Source organism: Mycteria americana, chromosome 9, assembly GCF_035582795.1.
Source record: "Mycteria americana isolate JAX WOST 10 ecotype Jacksonville Zoo and Gardens chromosome 9, USCA_MyAme_1.0, whole genome shotgun sequence".
NCBI classification, from domain to species: domain Eukaryota; kingdom Metazoa; phylum Chordata; class Aves; order Ciconiiformes; family Ciconiidae; genus Mycteria; species Mycteria americana.
In genome coordinates, this window is record NC_134373.1 from 92,514 (window position 1) to 110,110 (window position 17,597).

At 39.2% G+C, this 17,597-nt stretch overlaps 1 protein-coding gene across 2 annotated transcripts in view; it reads right to left on the reverse strand.

The window, feature by feature from the left end:
• DIP2A (disco interacting protein 2 homolog A) overlaps window positions 1–17,597 on the reverse strand; it is a 131,586-nt gene that overhangs the window by 6,124 nt on the left and 107,865 nt on the right. The window contains exons 22-35 of one of the 2 annotated variants that reach the window (XM_075511282.1): window positions 16,636–16,750; window positions 15,270–15,471; window positions 14,607–14,716; window positions 14,400–14,480; window positions 11,725–11,848; window positions 10,774–10,895; window positions 10,345–10,456; window positions 10,003–10,112; window positions 9,359–9,489; window positions 7,443–7,611; window positions 6,080–6,250; window positions 2,743–2,804; window positions 792–849; window positions 263–337 (exon numbers count right to left, since the gene is read on the reverse strand). In XM_075511282.1, coding sequence (XP_075367397.1) covers window positions 263–337; window positions 792–849; window positions 2,743–2,804; window positions 6,080–6,250; window positions 7,443–7,611; window positions 9,359–9,489; window positions 10,003–10,112; window positions 10,345–10,456; window positions 10,774–10,895; window positions 11,725–11,848; window positions 14,400–14,480; window positions 14,607–14,716; window positions 15,270–15,471; window positions 16,636–16,750 — 1,642 coding nt within the window. Of the gene's footprint in view, window positions 1–262; window positions 338–791; window positions 850–2,742; window positions 2,805–6,079; window positions 6,251–7,442; window positions 7,612–9,358; window positions 9,490–10,002; window positions 10,113–10,344; window positions 10,457–10,773; window positions 10,896–11,724; window positions 11,849–14,399; window positions 14,481–14,606; window positions 14,717–15,269; window positions 15,472–16,605; window positions 16,751–17,597 lie in introns of both variants that reach the window. The other variant, XM_075511281.1, reaches the window with a different exon arrangement.

The following is a 17,597-nucleotide window of genomic DNA, read 5'->3' on the forward strand; positions in this document are numbered from 1 at the left end:
TTCACTGCCTCTTCTAGCTGCCAATCAGACAGACTAGTCAACTGATATCACCTGGTACTGGCATGCAGTAGTTTGGCAGAGGACGGAGGAAACCATGCAGATGGTACATGCAAGTACGGCAACAGTTGCAGCTCTCTGTAGAGTTCATTCACTTGCCACATTATGTGGACATCCCACTAAGAGAGAGGCATTTATCTAGCATGATTTAGCTATATATTAAATCACTGCTGATAAACAAAGTACAACAGCATCCAAGTTTTACCTCTCCTAAATGCGAGTCTCCCAGAGGTCCCTTGGTTTCTGTGTGTGCTATGATGACCTTTACCCCTGGAAGAATCTTGAATAAGAAGCAAATGTTTAAAATAGAAGTTAAGAGAACTTGAATTCATCAAAAGAAAAGTTAATAATGCAGAGCCACAGAACTCAACAGTCTGTGCAATTCTTCCCCTTCTACTCCTCTCTGCACCATAGGTATCAACCATCTCTTTCTGCCAAGTTGTTTAATGATTTAAACTCTAAGCAGCTATTTTGCAGCTTAAGAGTTGAAGTTTGTTTCACACCTGAAAAATGCCTTCCACATGAAGGCCTCTGATTTTTTCAGTTGTAGCAACATATCCTATTGCTTTGCTTCACTTTAACTAGCTGTTCATTTTATGCTCTCTCTAGTGCCTCTCCTAGATATACTGTGATTAGTGAAGCTCGTTGCACAGATTCTGTACTGATATCCAGCTGAAACAGCTCACCACCCAGGTAAGGGTCATGAGGAGGAAGAATTGCTCTCAGTCTCTCACCTTCCCAGACTCCATAAGCGGCAGACTGTGTGGAGAACCTCTCTCTACCAAACGCACCCTGAGAAAATAAGAGAATGCATTTGTACAAGGATTCATGAACTTAAATAGATGTGTTCCAGTATATCCGGTGTTCTCCTGTCCTTAGCTGCACTGACCAAACTGTTATGATGCCAGCCAATTATGTTCAGTTATTCACAATGCAGTAAGACAGTTAAGAGTTTCTAGCTGTCTTCAAGACTTCCATATTAGCATTCCCATGGACCACGTTTCTTTTAAGAATCACAAACTCAGCTCTCTGGAGAGATGAGTAACTTTTTCCAACAGAGCTCTAAGGTTGCAGTTCCACCAGCATTTTAAATGCACCTTCTTTGTTGGACTCTCCTGGACCTCTGCTTGCCACACTGAACCATGGCAGAGCATCAGTAGGAATTACAAAAAGTGAAGAGCAAGCAGACTAAATGGAATTAAGTGATACTATCCAGCCCATTAGTAGCATAACTTATAAAGGTAGCACATTTGCAGAAGGAACAAGAATTGAGTGTAGCAGAAGAGGCATACAAGAGAAGAGGCTCCTATACATTACATTATATTACACTATCCCTATGCCCACATTATGTTATATTACACTATCCCTACGCCCATAGGCTAGAACTGACTAACACAGTGGCAGCTTTGAGGCTATGGTTGAACTTGTTTTTAACAGGAATATATACCATGCAAGTCATAGTGATATATTAAATAAGGAGAAAATGACTGTAGTTTACATTGATCTGTTCAGATGCCAAATCGGCATCATGCAAATGATGGCGAATAGCTTGTCTTCTAACAGGTAAGATTTAAGCTTGCAGAAATTAGAGATGAGTAGTCACAAAAGCTGCCAGTTAACATAAGCCCCTAATTTAACATTATCAATTAAAAAAACCTAAAGCAAATGCACCAAGTCTTGATATTATGTTTCTTAAAATAAGCATAGAAACAAATGCATATATGTATGTACCCTGCTAAACTTACAGTCTGAACTTGGTGCTGCCAGCACTTGTATTAACTAAGTTATTAACCGAGAGACAAGTTAATATGAAAATTACGACTACAGAATTAAGTCTGATAGAATGATGTATCCTTGGCAAGTTTCCAGATGACGTGTGTACGTGTGTGTGTGTTCTGATACACTATAGTACAGGCCTGACATGAGTTTATTGGATCTGGGAAGGCTGAGGGAATTGAGTTGGTTTGGTCGGGGGGGGGGGGGGAGACGACTAAGGGAGACTCTAACTGTACTTTTTCCACTGCCTAAAGGATTGTCAGAGAGAAGATGGAGCCAGATTTCTCTGAGTTGCACACCAGAAGAAGAGGCCAGGGACATAATATGCAAGATGGCAAATGCCAGTAAGGAAAACTTCCCTAGAGTGGGGTGTCAGTCCCAGGACGTGCACCCAGAGAGGAGGGGGATCTCCATTGTTGGAGATTTTCTGTACTGAACTGGTCTTGGCCCTCAGTAACCTGATGAAGCCTTGAAGCTGGTCCTGCTTTGAGCAGGAGGTTGCATGAGGGACATCCAGAGATCCTGCCTACCTTAACTGTTTCTGTGATTCTGTGACTAACCAGCCAGTTGGCAAAGTCACCTTTTGCTAACGGTGTGGTTAGGTAAGAAACAGCTAATGAGTCTAGATCATACAAGACTGATGAACAGACAGCAAGGTGTCTGGGTCTAGAGGTGAGGTCTAGGTGAGGGTCTAGAAAGGAACAGCAGAACAAGTGATGGAGGAGGAGATGCTGGACCGCTTCCAGCACACAGCCATCCTTAAAGGACTCTCTAGGGTGGGGTTCCTTGTATACAGTGATGAGGGATTTCCTGCTGCCAAGAATATTTCAGCATACCAATGCAATGCAACAAGGCTGAATTTTCTCCTCTACAGTCATTAAATAGTTAATGCTTTAACATAATCTGTACCTGTCATGTCGAAGTGCTCTCATATCTACGTAGACTGTTGTTGGATCTGGTCCTGCTGTTCCCTAAGAATAAGAAGGAAGAAACAGATTCAACAGAAGCCAGAAAAATCCTGCTTTCATTCTCACAGCCACATAAATTCAGAAATTCCTCTCCCTTTTTTACTGACACTTATAAAGTACTGCCCTAATCTACAAGAAATATAGTAAAATAGCCCCCCTTTCTAGAGTGGCTGCCATAAAGCTTTGATGTTTTATGGAATCGGTAAATGAATGCACAAGTGAAGTATGTATTTATGACATGTATGTATTTATTAAAGACAGGTAAGTCTAAGTTTTTAAAATTTCATTTTGGTAAGCACCTTGTCTAAAAACTACATAGCAACTGCAAAGCATGTAAGCATAAACCTATGCGGACCTAATCCATTTCCCAAAGCTCAGCTGTTCTACTTTATAACAGTTTTGTCAACTTTGAAGAAAGACAAAAACCAAAACCCCAACAACATTTAACTAAAACATAACACTAACCAACCTGTATCTTTTCAAGGCTTCTGCCAGTATCAGCCTAGGCAGAGGCAGAGCTAGCTCTGTAGCAGTCAGAGGATAAACCTCCCGACCAACTCTGGTGAGAGGTTTCCCATTTCCCAACATAGGAAAGGGGACCTTTTTTTTTTTTCCCCTCAGCAGAGTTTAATCTCAAAACAACTAAAAACTACTGTGAAATGCATATTTAAGCTAAAAAAGCAGGCAAAGTTTCCTCCCCATAGCACAGTTTCGCATTTTAGAAATACTTAAAATGAGGCCACTTGGCCATCAGCTCAAGATTGCAGTGCTGGAGAACAGTAATAATGTCTTTATAACGACATTCTCTTGTACTTTTGTAACACCACTGAGGCTCAGTGACACTGATGGCCACACCAGATTAACGGTATGATCTTTATCTTTAGGAATATACCATTCAGTAATTTTAACCGCTGCTATAACCCCCTTTCTGGCTTGTTTAAGAAAGAGGTTTTGTACTTCAGGTACAAGTGTTCTTTGTGAGTAAAACTGAACTACTTTAGAAAGAAAAATTCTCCCTGGATCTGTTTCAAATGAAAACTCTCTCAAATGGCATACATTCGTTATAGAGTAATACTGCTGAACCAGACTGACTTTAGGACATTACAAGCACACATGCATCACTATACCTGTTCAGCCAGCTTGCCCAGCCTGTTTGGCTGACAGCGGGACCACAAACAGAAGTAACAGAGGCCATCAAAGTGTGTGAAACAGAGAGAAAGGGGAAAAAAGAAAATACAAACAAAGAGGCACTGGAAACGTAAGATACACACAGTAAGACAGAAAACAAAACTCATACTGTTTTAGAGTGAAAAGAAAATCTCCATTTCAGATTACTTATGAGCTTGGCACTTTTAAGTGGTTCATTGGGAAACATGCAAGTCCCAGTTAATAAACAAGAAGAGGTTTAAGGCAGAGCATACGTAATGCCTGTTGCCTTATCGTAAATCCCTCCTCCATCTGTAAGTGTCTAAAGGCTGCTTGCAGCTTCAGAAACACCTTCTCAGTAAACCAGTCCAGTAAGGTTGGAAGACGTTATGTATTTATTTGCATGCTAATGTATCAAATACCCATTCAGTCTGGCTATTAATCTATATTCATTTAAATTCAATTATTTAAAAAAGTCAAATACAGATATCACTTTGGAAGAATGGGGGAAAGGGGTTAAAAAAACCACTAAAAAAGGGCTCAAGAACAGAGAACAGAGATGAAAAAGGTATAAAATGAAGGGGAAGCTTAACTGCGCAGCAGCCCTACACTCTTCACAGTTTTCTTGGAGTACTTTTCACATTGCCATTTAACATTCTGTAGAAAAACTGGGGGGTTTTCCCCCCTTTGTACAGTCTGAACAGCAAATACCCAAAGGTGGCTTTTAAAATTCTTATTTAGATAGGCAATTCAGAAAGCTGTTCTTTCACACTTGGCATCTGAAATGTTATATTCAATTAACTTAAAATCTTTCTGTACAGTCATCTTAATTTCATCTATATCCTTCCTATTGTTCAATCTACCGGTTCATAAAATTGCTCTGGCCGCATTTCTTTATAACCATTTACCTAGGGGTTGTTAAAAACCTTTTCTCCATTAATATGTGTGAAAGAAACTATAGAAATGAAAGAAACAACTATGAATGGCAACATATTTAAGAAGCTCATGGCCCAAAGCATCTCTCTCGTAGGAGATCTAGAACATTAAAATATATTCTGAGAGGAAAAAAGGCTTTCCTTCATCTAGTGGGCACCAGAAAGAAAAAAAGAAAAAATGTTTTGCAAAAGCACAGTAACAATCTTCATAGAATCATAATTTTTTATTAAGTGTAATTCATACCAGTAAAGTTGGAAATAAAATTTACTATTACACACATACTTAATGCATGTGCCATCTATGAAATTCCCCACATTCAAAGCTACATACTGCCACATGAGTTTATTAACTCAAGTATCATCCAAAACCCAGAGTGCTTTGCCAATTTCGAGACCATACTTAGTATCTGATTCTCAGGTAAGTTGTGGAATACATTTTTTTTTTTCTCTCCTAACTAGAGAAGAAACATCTCATTAAGAAAAGTTAGATTTAATCTGGTTAAATTACACATACAAGATTATCGTCAACTGAATACTAAACTGTCAAAGGTGGGTCTGAACCACAGCATGTCATTATCTCCAGTCTGTGAAGTGGGGCTGTGTACTTTATGGGCATATTCTCCCCTTCAAAGCTTCCAATTTTATACCTTTAATTGAAAAAAAAAAAAAAAAAAAAAAAAAAAGGTCCAGCTCTCACATGAGGTGAGACAAACGTATTTGCATGTTGATAATACTTATTTGAGATCTTTAGAAGTAAAAAACTCTGCCAACCTTGTCAATTTTCCTGGGTCTTATTTGAGGAACTCTGTCTTCCTTTGAATTCCACATATACATAAGCTACTTTTCAAACAGGCAAAATCTGAATCATGCAAAAGCTGAAATAGCACTGCTTGAAATATTTATTATGTTTATGAGCAGGAAGCTGTGCATTTAATACTGCTGCTGCATAGTAGGAAGGAAACAAGTTTCTTAATACTGATCTTCTGTATTAGAAAGGCAAATCAATTGGTCAATGAGTACAGAAAAGTGAAATTATCATAATCGGCATCTTCAAGGCTTATTTAACTTGGTGATGAAGCAAGCAAGCAATGGAGCTCTAGTTCTTTAGAGAACAATTACATACAGCTGAACATGATTTCCTATAAAGTTCCCAGAGACTCTGTCCATAAGCATAAGGAATAAGCAGTTTAATCTCACCTGTAAGCAAATTGCTACGTTGACCCTGCACCCAAATGTAGTGCTCACTGCACGAGCAGAGAGGCCCAGGTCTTTGAATAACTTAGAGAAAGACTGTGTTAATGTAATCCGTGGTCTCTCCTCTGCAACCACCATGCATGTTCGCACACAGGACAGGTTAACTCCTTTCATCTGAGAGGTTGGGTGAAGAAAACGACAACATTTTAAGTTTGAAGTCAACAATTCTAGAAATAAGCCAGTTTAATTTGCGGAACAGATGGACTTTAAGAACACTAGAATAACTGATGTGAACTGGTTAAACAATATAGACGCAGCCTGCACTCAGTTTGGCTCCAGCCACCCAGGACAACCCTCTAAAATTGTGCCAAAAAGCTTTGTGGTAGGGTTTGATGCACAAGATGCAAACTACTCGCATCGTGTAGCTGCAACACGGCCACTCATCATTTTGAGCTGAAAAAACCCACAAAATGTCATTGTGTCACAGGGCCAGGCTCACAAGAGACCCGCTTGCTCCCACTGCTGCACAGTTCAGATGCAGGCAGAGTGTTTGAGACATTATTAGCTCTCATCACCATGAATGTGAACCTGTAGCAACTGGCTGTGGGCCAAGATTCCCTTCAGTGAGGTCCAGGAGAACAGAGGGACAGAGTTTTTTGTCTGTACTGAGAATAAGCACAATGTAGCTGCTTTCTTGCACACAACAAGCTGCCAGACATTCCCAGTGGAAGTCCTGAGCAGCTTGGTTACTACAGCCGTGGGAACTCTCCTACCATTGAGACAGAGGCGCCTCTTCAAGGACATTAAGTTTCAGTTAAAGAGATTTCCCTCAAAAATAAATGAATGTATTAGTGTGTAATTGCTGCTGTTAGGAACATTACATCCATTTTAGAACTCAATACTTTCGGTGTCAAGAGATCTGAAAGCAGGTGAGACTTGCCACATTTTGGGGGGCTTTTTGTTTTATTTTGCAAGGGGGAGAGGTTTTTGGTTTGGGGGTTTGGTGGGGCTTTGGGTTTTTGAGGGTTTTTTTGGTGTGTTGTTTTTGTTTGGTCGGTTTTTTTCATCTCAGACAAGAAAAAGTTGATAGGCTTGTTAAGTATTTTGCCCAAAATCTCAGAAATACCCGGCAGGACAGAGGTGGCACAAATAAGCAAAGTGGAAAACATAAGACTTCTTTTTTTCCCCCCACCAGAAACACAAGAGCTGGAACTTCCAGCAATCTCAACATTTCCCAAAAAGCAAGTCATAATGAAAGGCTTTCAAAGAAACACTTATGGCCCATCTTCTGCAAGCCGAAATGAAATATTTTTAGAAAGATACATGTATTTGTATGTCAGTATGCTGAAAAATTAAGTCCACTCACCCGGAGTGTATCAGTCTGTGTTCCAAGCCCTTTGGTGCACATCTCCATCACGGAGTAGGAGCAGAAGGTGACGCGCACTTTATACTGACTTACAGCAGACAACCACAGAGACACATTGCTCTCCAGTTCCAGAGGAGGGACTAGAATAGACTGATGACCCGAATATACACTAGGGAGAGGAATAAAAAGAAACATGAAAACTTCAAGCCAGCATAAAAAAGCCAAAAGTTACATAAAGTCGAAATGAAGCAAATACAGGAAAACTGAGAGCTTGGTATCTATTTCAACTTCAGCTTATCTTCTCCACAGACAGCAAGCATCTCTTAGGTAGCTAAGAACTATAGGTTTGCATTAAGTCACAAACTTCAAGGTGAGTATATCTGTCCCGCAGTAAATTGTGTTGAACTATAGGCAAATACTCAATGCCTTGAACAGACAGAACTTCTGACACTAAAACGTTAACATTTGAGCCATCATTCCAGTTACAGATTACAACTGGTAATTGAGCTTACTTCTGTGAGTCGTTCTAGGGAAAATGCACCTTTTGCTTTGAGTGAGATGAGTCTTTAACACCTATATTGCACCATTCAAGTTTTTAGTGCAATTTGCTAGCCTTTGCCGTAGATGTGTTTATGTGAAATATTTAACCTGGATACCAGTTAACATCAGTGGACAGAAAGTCAAATTCAGAATCACACCACCGTTTAATTTAGTTTTTTTTAAAATATTATATACTCATTTCAAGACAGTAAAGGCCATGACCATACAGTCTTAAAATACCAAATGTTTTTTAGATCAGTTACTATCAACAAAATCAGTGACACACCCCTCTGTAAAACAGGCTTGGATAAACCCATGTATCTTGAAAAAAATAACAGCATCTCTAATTGCGTTCAACAGGTAGCTTGACACGCTTGCCATTTCTCCTGACTAGAGTTCATGTGTTTTTGTAGTGGGCAAATATGATGAGGAGTTTTTTTTTTTTTTTTTTTTTTTTTTAAATATTCTAAAATAGAAAAAAAAATAATTTTGTAATAAAACAGTCTTTCACACTAAAATAAAGCTGTAACTCAGATGAAACACAGCAGACCTTATATTAACTCTTGTATAGAAAGCATGACACACATAGTGGGTCAAAATAAAAAAAAAATTTTTGAAAATCCATTTAGATTTTAATTCTTCCATCACTGAGGTTTCTTCTCCCTCCACCCTGCCTCACTTTACTGACGATGCAAGTCACCAGATGTTAACAAAGTTAAATTTTTGCTTTCCTTCTGTCGACTTCCTTTCCAGTTGGGGAAATTAGAGAGGGAAGGAACAGGTTAACTACAGTAAATTTAACTTTATCTGTTTACAAAATAACCTTTCATGTTCAGTTTCTGCAATTCTTTAAATGAAATATCTAAACCACTATAAAATCTTTGGATTAATTAAAGCATATGGAATGTTCTAAAAGAAAAAAAGAGGAAATTTTGCAGCTTTGCAAGATGTGCTGCATTATAGTAGTTATCTGATTGAATCAATTCAGGTCTTATTCATTTTAAGAAACATGTAATTGCTTCCTTTAGCAGTATTTCTTAGTGCATACCAATCTTGCAGTCAACACCTTAAGGGTCTTGTAAAAAGATATGGTTTAATCTCAAAAAGACTTTAAAAGGATTAATTTAATCAATGTGAAATAGACAGTGAAGTCCTTTTTTTCTTGGATTTGGTATCTAATTAATTCCACTTGCAAAACCCAAGTTACTCAAGTAAGTAACTAACTTAAATGAACTTTGTTACCACAAAAGGTATTTTATGAAATACCTATAAAAAGGTTAATTTGGGTTTCTCTGACAGTTTCATCCATGACTGTTCCCTCGGATTCTAGAGAAGGCCAGGAACACAGGAGAAAGCCTACAACTCAAACGACCTACCTGCACAAGCACCATAGTGCAAATCCCAAGCCACAATAAGGGTCAAGGCAGATGGCAATCTGACGTGAAGGGTACAGCTCACACTGTAGCTTTATAGAGCGACATAAGGCACTTGTAGCTGCATGTGACATCTGTAAGAGGAAAACAGGTGCTCTCAGGGACTTTTTAAAAAAAATGGGTATCCCATGTAATAACTGATAGAAACGTTTACTGTAGAAGATGTGCCAACATGTAGTGGTTTGGGGTGTTTTTAAGTGCCTTTAAAACAGGAAAGAGATATGAGCCCAAAATTTCACAGGTACTTTTCATGCTAGTGGCAAACAACATCTGCCATGACATCGAGTGACGCCAAATGACGTCTGACATCTCTAAAATAAATCGCAAAAGAAAATATTCATTGACTTTACAACAAACACTCTCAATTTAGTCCCCTCAGTGATTCCTCACATAGAGCCAGTAAGAATGAATGCTTCCAAAAAGCGCACCAACAAATTTGGGTGTCATGCAAATTTAAAAATAAGCTTTCTGAACACTAAGATGGTCCACTTACAATTTTGTATTTCTTCTCTGGCAGGAGGAATGAATGTGGAATATGCCTGTATATAAGGAAACAAAGTATAATAATCTCTCTCATGTTACTCTACCTTTACTCCTGCTAATATACCAGTAGTAGACACACTGAAGTCCAAGTATGCCAACATATCTGGAGATGTAGGTCTGAAAATACTAGCCAGCTTCTTTTTAGGCATATCATCTATTTAAAATATATAAAAAGAGAAGAGTACTGTATTATTATTTTGGAAAAAGAGCACTGGTCAAAAATGTATCTTTACAGCATTAACACCAGATGCTTTCTATAGTTTCTGGATGGCTATTTTGATGCAATGCAAGATACAGCCATTCAATTAGGCAGTTATAGTATAACAAAATAAATAAATCAGTCTTCAAACTATTTACATTTTGGCTAGTGGGCAAACATTCTGTACCTGTATCCAAAATAGTGGGCCATGTTTTAATATCTACAGCTGTTGCAGCTTCCTTGGACTTCAGCAGTTTCATTATCGCTTGTGTGGTCAGTATACATGCAGACTTACTGACCTGTAAAAGACACAGCATTAAGAACACTTATAAAACTAGTGAATGAATGCTCAAGTGATTTCATATGCATCCAGAGGAGATAACCAGTAAGCTGAATAGATGAAGAAAAAAACTGGAAACAAAGCAAAATAAATTACAACAATAGAAAGAACATTTTAAACAAGTTTCTGAAAAAGTATTTATTGACTCAGCCACAGCATACTGATTATTTCTTTTCCTAGCTTATTTTACATTGACTGTGGCAAAGCAATTTATCAGGCTGCATCAACCATCCTACACCCACCAAAAGCATTAGGAGAGGAATGTCTTATACATACCTCTACGATCATTTTGACAGTGGGCAGAGTGGTAGCAAGATTCTGTGGATGTGGTGGGCGAACGGTGATAGGTATACAGCCAGCATATAAGCAGCCATAGAAAGTTGCTATCAAGTCTACTCCTGTAAAGGATATTTGTGAAATTAAAGTCATTTTTATCAGAACAAAAGGCCAAACTCTTTCACCAAAATCAAAATACACACTGATTTATTAAGACGTAAGGATTTGTCACAAAGGTCTCTTCAAATCAACAGGCTGTTCTTGGCCATGACCAACTCTATAAGGTTAAAATATTTTGCATTTGAGAGTTAGCAAAAATTATTCAAACCCTACAAACTTTACATTTCTAGGGAAATATTTTCATGGACAGGTAGTATAAAGTAACAAAAATAACAAAACCAAGTATTGTAGGTTATGAAGATGACGACTCCGATTCTTCCAAAAAGCATACATTTGTTTTTCACAATTATCACTCTGAAATATGCAGTCATCCTACTTTTACGAGGTAATACTTTTTTCCCGAGGTACACTTGTAAATACACACTAGTAATGCAAGTCTGGGGTCCAGATTTCACTTCTAGAGACAGTCATTCAGGAAAGAAAGGGTGTTCATACACTGACATCCCTAATCTAGCTTTCAACGGATACACATGCAGTTTTATTCCATTCTCTGAGGCTGAAAAATGAGAATCTGTCATGTGGTTTAAGTCGAACTACTCTTGCATAATTGCCCAGCCATCTGGACCAGTTAGATGAAAGGTTTTGTAAATGTAGTTTGCCACTTGGAGAAGCAACTTAATAATAAAACGACAAAAAGGAAGTCTCTTCCTTGAAATAAGTCACTGCCGTCTACCACTATATTAAATGGATATTTGAATGCTCTATCTTGGCAAGAGTTGTTTCTCTTCTTGTGATGTCTGACTTTGATTTTTGCTGTCTGTAGTGCCTTACCTGGAGGATAAACCAGGGCCACGTGGTCACCAACATTCAGTCGTCCTTTCTCCATCAGTGCGACTGCCACTCGCTCTGCTCTCTTGTGCAACTGTATGCATGATGCAGTGCTAGCTACAGTGCCCTGCACAAAACAGAAGCAACAGCAGAAAACCGTGTGGAGAACAGTTTGAAACTGAGTAAAGTACATGTTGCAGATGCAATATTTCATTGTCCTTATTTTAACAATACAGCAAACACTTTAAAAGACTATCTTGGTGTTTTGGAAACCATGCTGCTGGTACCATGAACTTTTAGAATGCCAGAGAATTTTATACATGTTATTTTGAACATCAGACAGTGAAGCAGCTTCTAAATATATTTGGTACCACAAAAAGAATACCTTACAAATATTTGAAATTCCACAGTCCAAGGGAGAAAACACAGTAGTAGTAACACAATTGATTTAGCAGCAAGTGAAGCACTGCATCAGCTCTACCCCACCATGCACAGCCAAACCTCTAGATGCTTTTGCAATCAGCAGTCTTAAAAGCACAAAGGGAACTCTGCTGATGTCTTTGATATAGATATTCTTTTAAAGGGTCATAGAGGCAACCTGAGCTGTGGCTGGTATGCACTGTCACTTCTGCTTCAGTGTATCTACTGTCCATCTTGTAGAAAGTGTATTTCCAACAACTATGCATCTGGAAAGTCTTCACATGGAAGCAGCTGTATCTTTGGATTGCTCAGGCAGTTGCAAAATCACGGGGATTCCAAAACGCTTAGTCCAGTTTTCAATGTGAAGACAGAAAACATCCTTTTGCTACCCAGCCTAGGAAGCGATGCCTTAGTCTTAAGCCTGTGAGGCTGGGATATATGCGTTTTTCCAAGACCACAATCTGATTCAAGAAAAACTGCTCAGACAACCACCTCAGAGGAAAACAAACAGTCAGAGACTGAATGAATCCTCCTGCTATACAGATAAGGATTATCACAGCGAGTGTCTGCTATACAAGCATTCAGTTTCAAGTCCAAGATGAGCTGCCACATGTAATCCTCAGCCCAAGTGCACAGCTGTCTGATCCAACACCTAGTTTGATGCAGGATGGCACTGTCACTCTGCTCAGTTTTACTAAGGAAACTGTTGTTAAAGCCTGGGAGCTAAAGTCATGCAGAATAAGGACGGTAAATATAGTGTATTGTTGATACAGGAACAGTAGCAGCTCAAGGACTTGGGAGAAAAATATTGACATGAAAAAGTGTAAAACAAAAGGGTTTCTCATGGAGAGCTGTGAACACACTAATGTTTAGCATTGTAGCTTATTAGTCCCAGCTATTTAAAGCATATGTTCACCAACAGATAATTTCTTTGTGCCTAAGTTTCATTTTTGCAGAGTCTCCTTGTGAAGGGTAAAAGTTGCCTGAACAAAGTGACCCAGAAAGGGGCTTCTTCATACTAGAAAACTTCCCCCAAAAGCCTCTTCACTCTGAGAGAAGAATAAACCAATTCTGTGGCTTTTAACAATAACCATATTGAAGCCATTTCTTCTGCTAAAGCAGAGTCTCATGAGAAAAGTCAGAACTTTGAACCATGTCCTAAACCATTTTGCCTGTCTGAGAGACCCAAAGGCAAATCCATCACTTCCCAAGGACTGCTGCTGGACCTTCCAAAAGCACGTTCCGTATCTCACATGTCTGCAGTACAGCATAGCACAAGGTAGACCCAGTTTGTCACTGGGCTGTCATTGTCACTGAAAGGGTAGCTACTGAGTACAGGCTCAAACAAAAATTGACCAACTTCGCTTCCTGAAAAGAAAGGAGGGGAATAAAAAAGTGCCAGAACAGCAGTAGAAGAATCTAAAATATTTGACTTTTCTGAAATATGCATAGCAGTAGTGCTCCTCAAGCCCAGGGAGGCTGAAATACTGAGGAACACACAAAAGTGCATGTTTTTTCACACCCCTTTATGAAGTGTTGGATGCACAGGGTATGTGAACTGACAGTCACATGCAGAGCAGAGTGGCTATGAGCAGAAATAACGTATTTACTGAGAAACATGACTGTTGCCTTGTCATATGTCATAAGGGCTTAGATAGCCCTTGAATAAAGTAAGCATCTAGAGCCTATAAATACATAAAGCCTGTACTCCAAAACTGAAGCGTTTACTTGTTCATGTTTGAGTGACTGTAAGTGCCATCCCTCTTAGGGACAGAGCGCCTAGCCGAGGACAAGGCATCAGTGTCTCCTGAAGGGTGTGCAGTGCTCCTGGAAAACATGACTCCAAAGCTGTCCCAAGGGTTCTCTACTTAGGCTCTAGATCTTCTAATTAAAAAATCCTCCAGCTCTGACTTCCAGTTACCCTTGTGCTCAGGGAGGAAGACAGAATTGTGGCTTCCATTAATATGACCAAAGTTGTGTTCCAGCAGGAGATGCAAATTACTGCAATGTTTTAAGCTAGGCAGAATGCATACTGAAATTCCAGATGTGGAATAAAAGATGTGGAATAGAATTCCAGATGTGGAAAAATTATGCTGCTTGCTAACGAGCAATTTTTGTCTGCTTCAAAACCATGACATCCCACATCATCAACATAATCTGAAGCATTTTAGGAAAAGACTTGTAGCTGGAATTTTCTTAGAATCCAAACAATCTTTTACTGATCTCAGTCTCTAAGTATGACCTAAAGTGCATCTCACCTTGGAATTCAACAAAAGGAAGAGGGGATGATCTGGAGTTGTCTGAGCTCGCCACTGAAGAACATCTGCTAAATACAGGAACTGAAACAGGAAAAGGAGGAGACACTCAGATTTATTCAAAATGCACCATGCTTAGTTTCAGCAGAATACCACAACTGGTCCTCTCTCATTCTGAATAAGCCAATTCAAATATTTAATAAGTGTTACCTTTCTTGCCTGGTCATTATCCTCCAACTGCGTAACATCTCTCCCTGAGGCTTGTGCAATTCTCTTTCCAGCAACAAGGTTTCCTACTATCATTGAAGCAGGACCAACATCTGCATTTTGAAAAAACAGTGCAAAATGAGGAAAAACAATGTAAGAAACATGCAATAATCTATAATTCAGCCTGCAGATTACTGTAAATGCCATATGTAACATAGATCTGAAAAGATGAAAAGCTAAAACCAAGGATCATATTGCACAGAAAAAGAGAGAAGACCATAGTATGGTACACTAAAAATCAGTCCATTATCAGTACAGTACATTGCTCATGCATCAAATTGAGGTCTGTCTGTACTTCAGTTTTATTACATGAGTTACTGGCCTTTGCAGGATGGCCAGTACAGGAACAATTTATCACGTAGCTACAGATGCATGAAATGGTTACGTGCTGCACATCCTTGCATTTACCTGGGATTGGAGGCAGACCATAATGCCCTCACTGAGCTCTGGGCTGCTCCGACAACACCACTAGCTCTGCCAAGTTAGGCAGCTGAAAGCCATCCAACATGCACAGCCCTGAGCTGTCACGTTGCCTCCAGATCATACTCCACGCATACCCTCAGAGACAGACACACAGAACTAAGCAACACACTCTGGTTTACTCACCTGGTTGTTTCTGTCGAGGCTTAGGCAGGTTAGTAACACAAGTATGTGGACACATCAAGACGTTACAAGGGTGCAGAGCACCCTCTAAAAAGCGCTGCTTGGTTTCTGAAATATGAATTCCTCCGAGTGGAGCCTTTGGCAAAGTGTTGGCTGGCACCAAGGCAAGACAGTAGACGCCCACTTGGTGAATGCTATCAATTGCCTTGATAGAAAGAAAGAAAAAAAAAAAAATTCCACATTATCAACTGAGATATAGCTAGAGCAAGAATTTGAATTCAAGTCATTTAATAACATTAAAATTTTTACTTGCACCACAATTTGCAAATAAAGGGTCCAATTCTGCACTCACTGAACTCATAGAAGTTGTGCCATGACTTCAATGGGAGCAGGAGCAGACCCAGGACTTTGCTTGTGCACTCTATCAAGGGGATGCCACCTGCACATCAGGGATTAGGAAAGTCTCTTAAAAGTGGGCAAAAAGTGCAGAGATTTTAAAAAGCCAAAATTATACCACAGCAAATTTAGCACGTATGGCACAATCACAAAAGCGCAGTAGAACATAAAACCACAAAAATAGGGAAGGAAACATCCTGCTGCCTAAAACTTAAGTGTCTATTTTAGCTATGACACTTCTAAAAAGAGAAATAAAAATATTTTTCCCCATGAAAAACAGCCTTTCTATTACCAGATATTGCCTCAAAAAAGATTACAAAGCTGAAATTAGACAGAAACCATTATTACACAACTGTCTTACTCTTCAGAAGCACCTTCCCTTAAGTTGTTCTCTCTAGCCTTCCCTCCAGTTGTCCCTTCACCAGTCTTCTTCCGTAATTACTCTCTCACCTTTTACTTCCTTAGAACTGATCGATTAATTCTGAAATCCTCAAATGCAAATCTACCAGAATTCCCCTCCCTCCTTGCCCCCACAAAAACACAATAAAGTAATCAAGGGAAAAAGTTTTTAATGTTTGCTGTTGGAGATCTAGAATAACGATGTTTGTGACATAAAAAGATTACAGGGTCTGTTTTGATACTTGGTACTAAGTATACTCTTAGACATTTTCAGATTCAAGTCTCCCAGCCAGTATGAAATCAGCAGAGATACGTAGAATTAAAACAAACAAAAACTATCATCCTTAGGACTTTAAGAATCCTAGTAGTATGAAGTTAAAAAACATTCTGAAAGTCTTACTTTTTACAAAATTCTGTTAACTATCAACCCTGAAATACATTCAGAAGTCAGCTTATTACAACTCTCTGTAGTTACACTGATACGTTTTTCTTATGGAAAAAAAGATGCTCTAAGATTCTCATTTCATACATCAGCCTTATTCACCTGGAAAGAGAGAAAGGACAGACTGACTACCTGTAGAACCCTGCTCATCCACTGAAAACTATCCTCCTCTGACGCATCAGGGCGCTGCTCTGCCACAAGCACTATTCGATCATCATGCAAAACGGTCACAGAAAACACTGCTATCCTAAAACGCAAAGGACAGAAAAATGATAGGATGCAACATACGATGAACATAGCATGGTTTATTATAATGTGGAAATGACTGCAACCTTTAATGGTACTGTTTCAACACACACAAGCATTATTCATGCCAGCTCATCACAAAATCACAGACAAATTTAGAACAAATGTAGGTTCATTACTGTAATTTATTTCTGTTGGGGCTCAAGTGAATTTGCAGTCACCAATGTAGTACGCATTTAACACAGGCAGCTTCCATATATGCAGGGGCTGTACAAACCTTGCCTATATAACTCCATCATGCACACTAAACTTGTTGCACCTATATATGATGTCCCTCCTGAAAGACAACAACTATGGCAAATTACTGACCAGCATGTCTATCAATGCTTGCACTGAAAAATACTTACTCCCCTTTGTCAATTAACTTAGTTTTAGGCTTGCATCTTCTAGGATAAAATATTAATAATGCCTCAACCAGGTATGTGCCATTATTTTTAAGATATGTGAATTGCACAAGTGATGCAAACATGAGGAAAGTTTGACTTTCACAGAATCATAGAATGGTTTGGGTTGGAAGGGACCTTTAAAGGTCACCTAGTCCAACCCTCCTGCAATGCACAGGGACATCTTTGACTAGATCGGGTTGCTTAGAGCCCCGTGCAACCTGACCTTGAATGTTTCCAGGGACGGGGCGTCTGCCACCTCTCTGGGCAACCTGGGCCAGTGTTTCACCGCCCTCAGCGTAAAAAAGTTCTTCCTTAGATCTAGGCTGAATCTCCCCTCTTTTAGTTTAAAAACATTACCCCTTGTCCTATTGCTACAGGCCCTATTAAGAAGTCTGTGCCCAT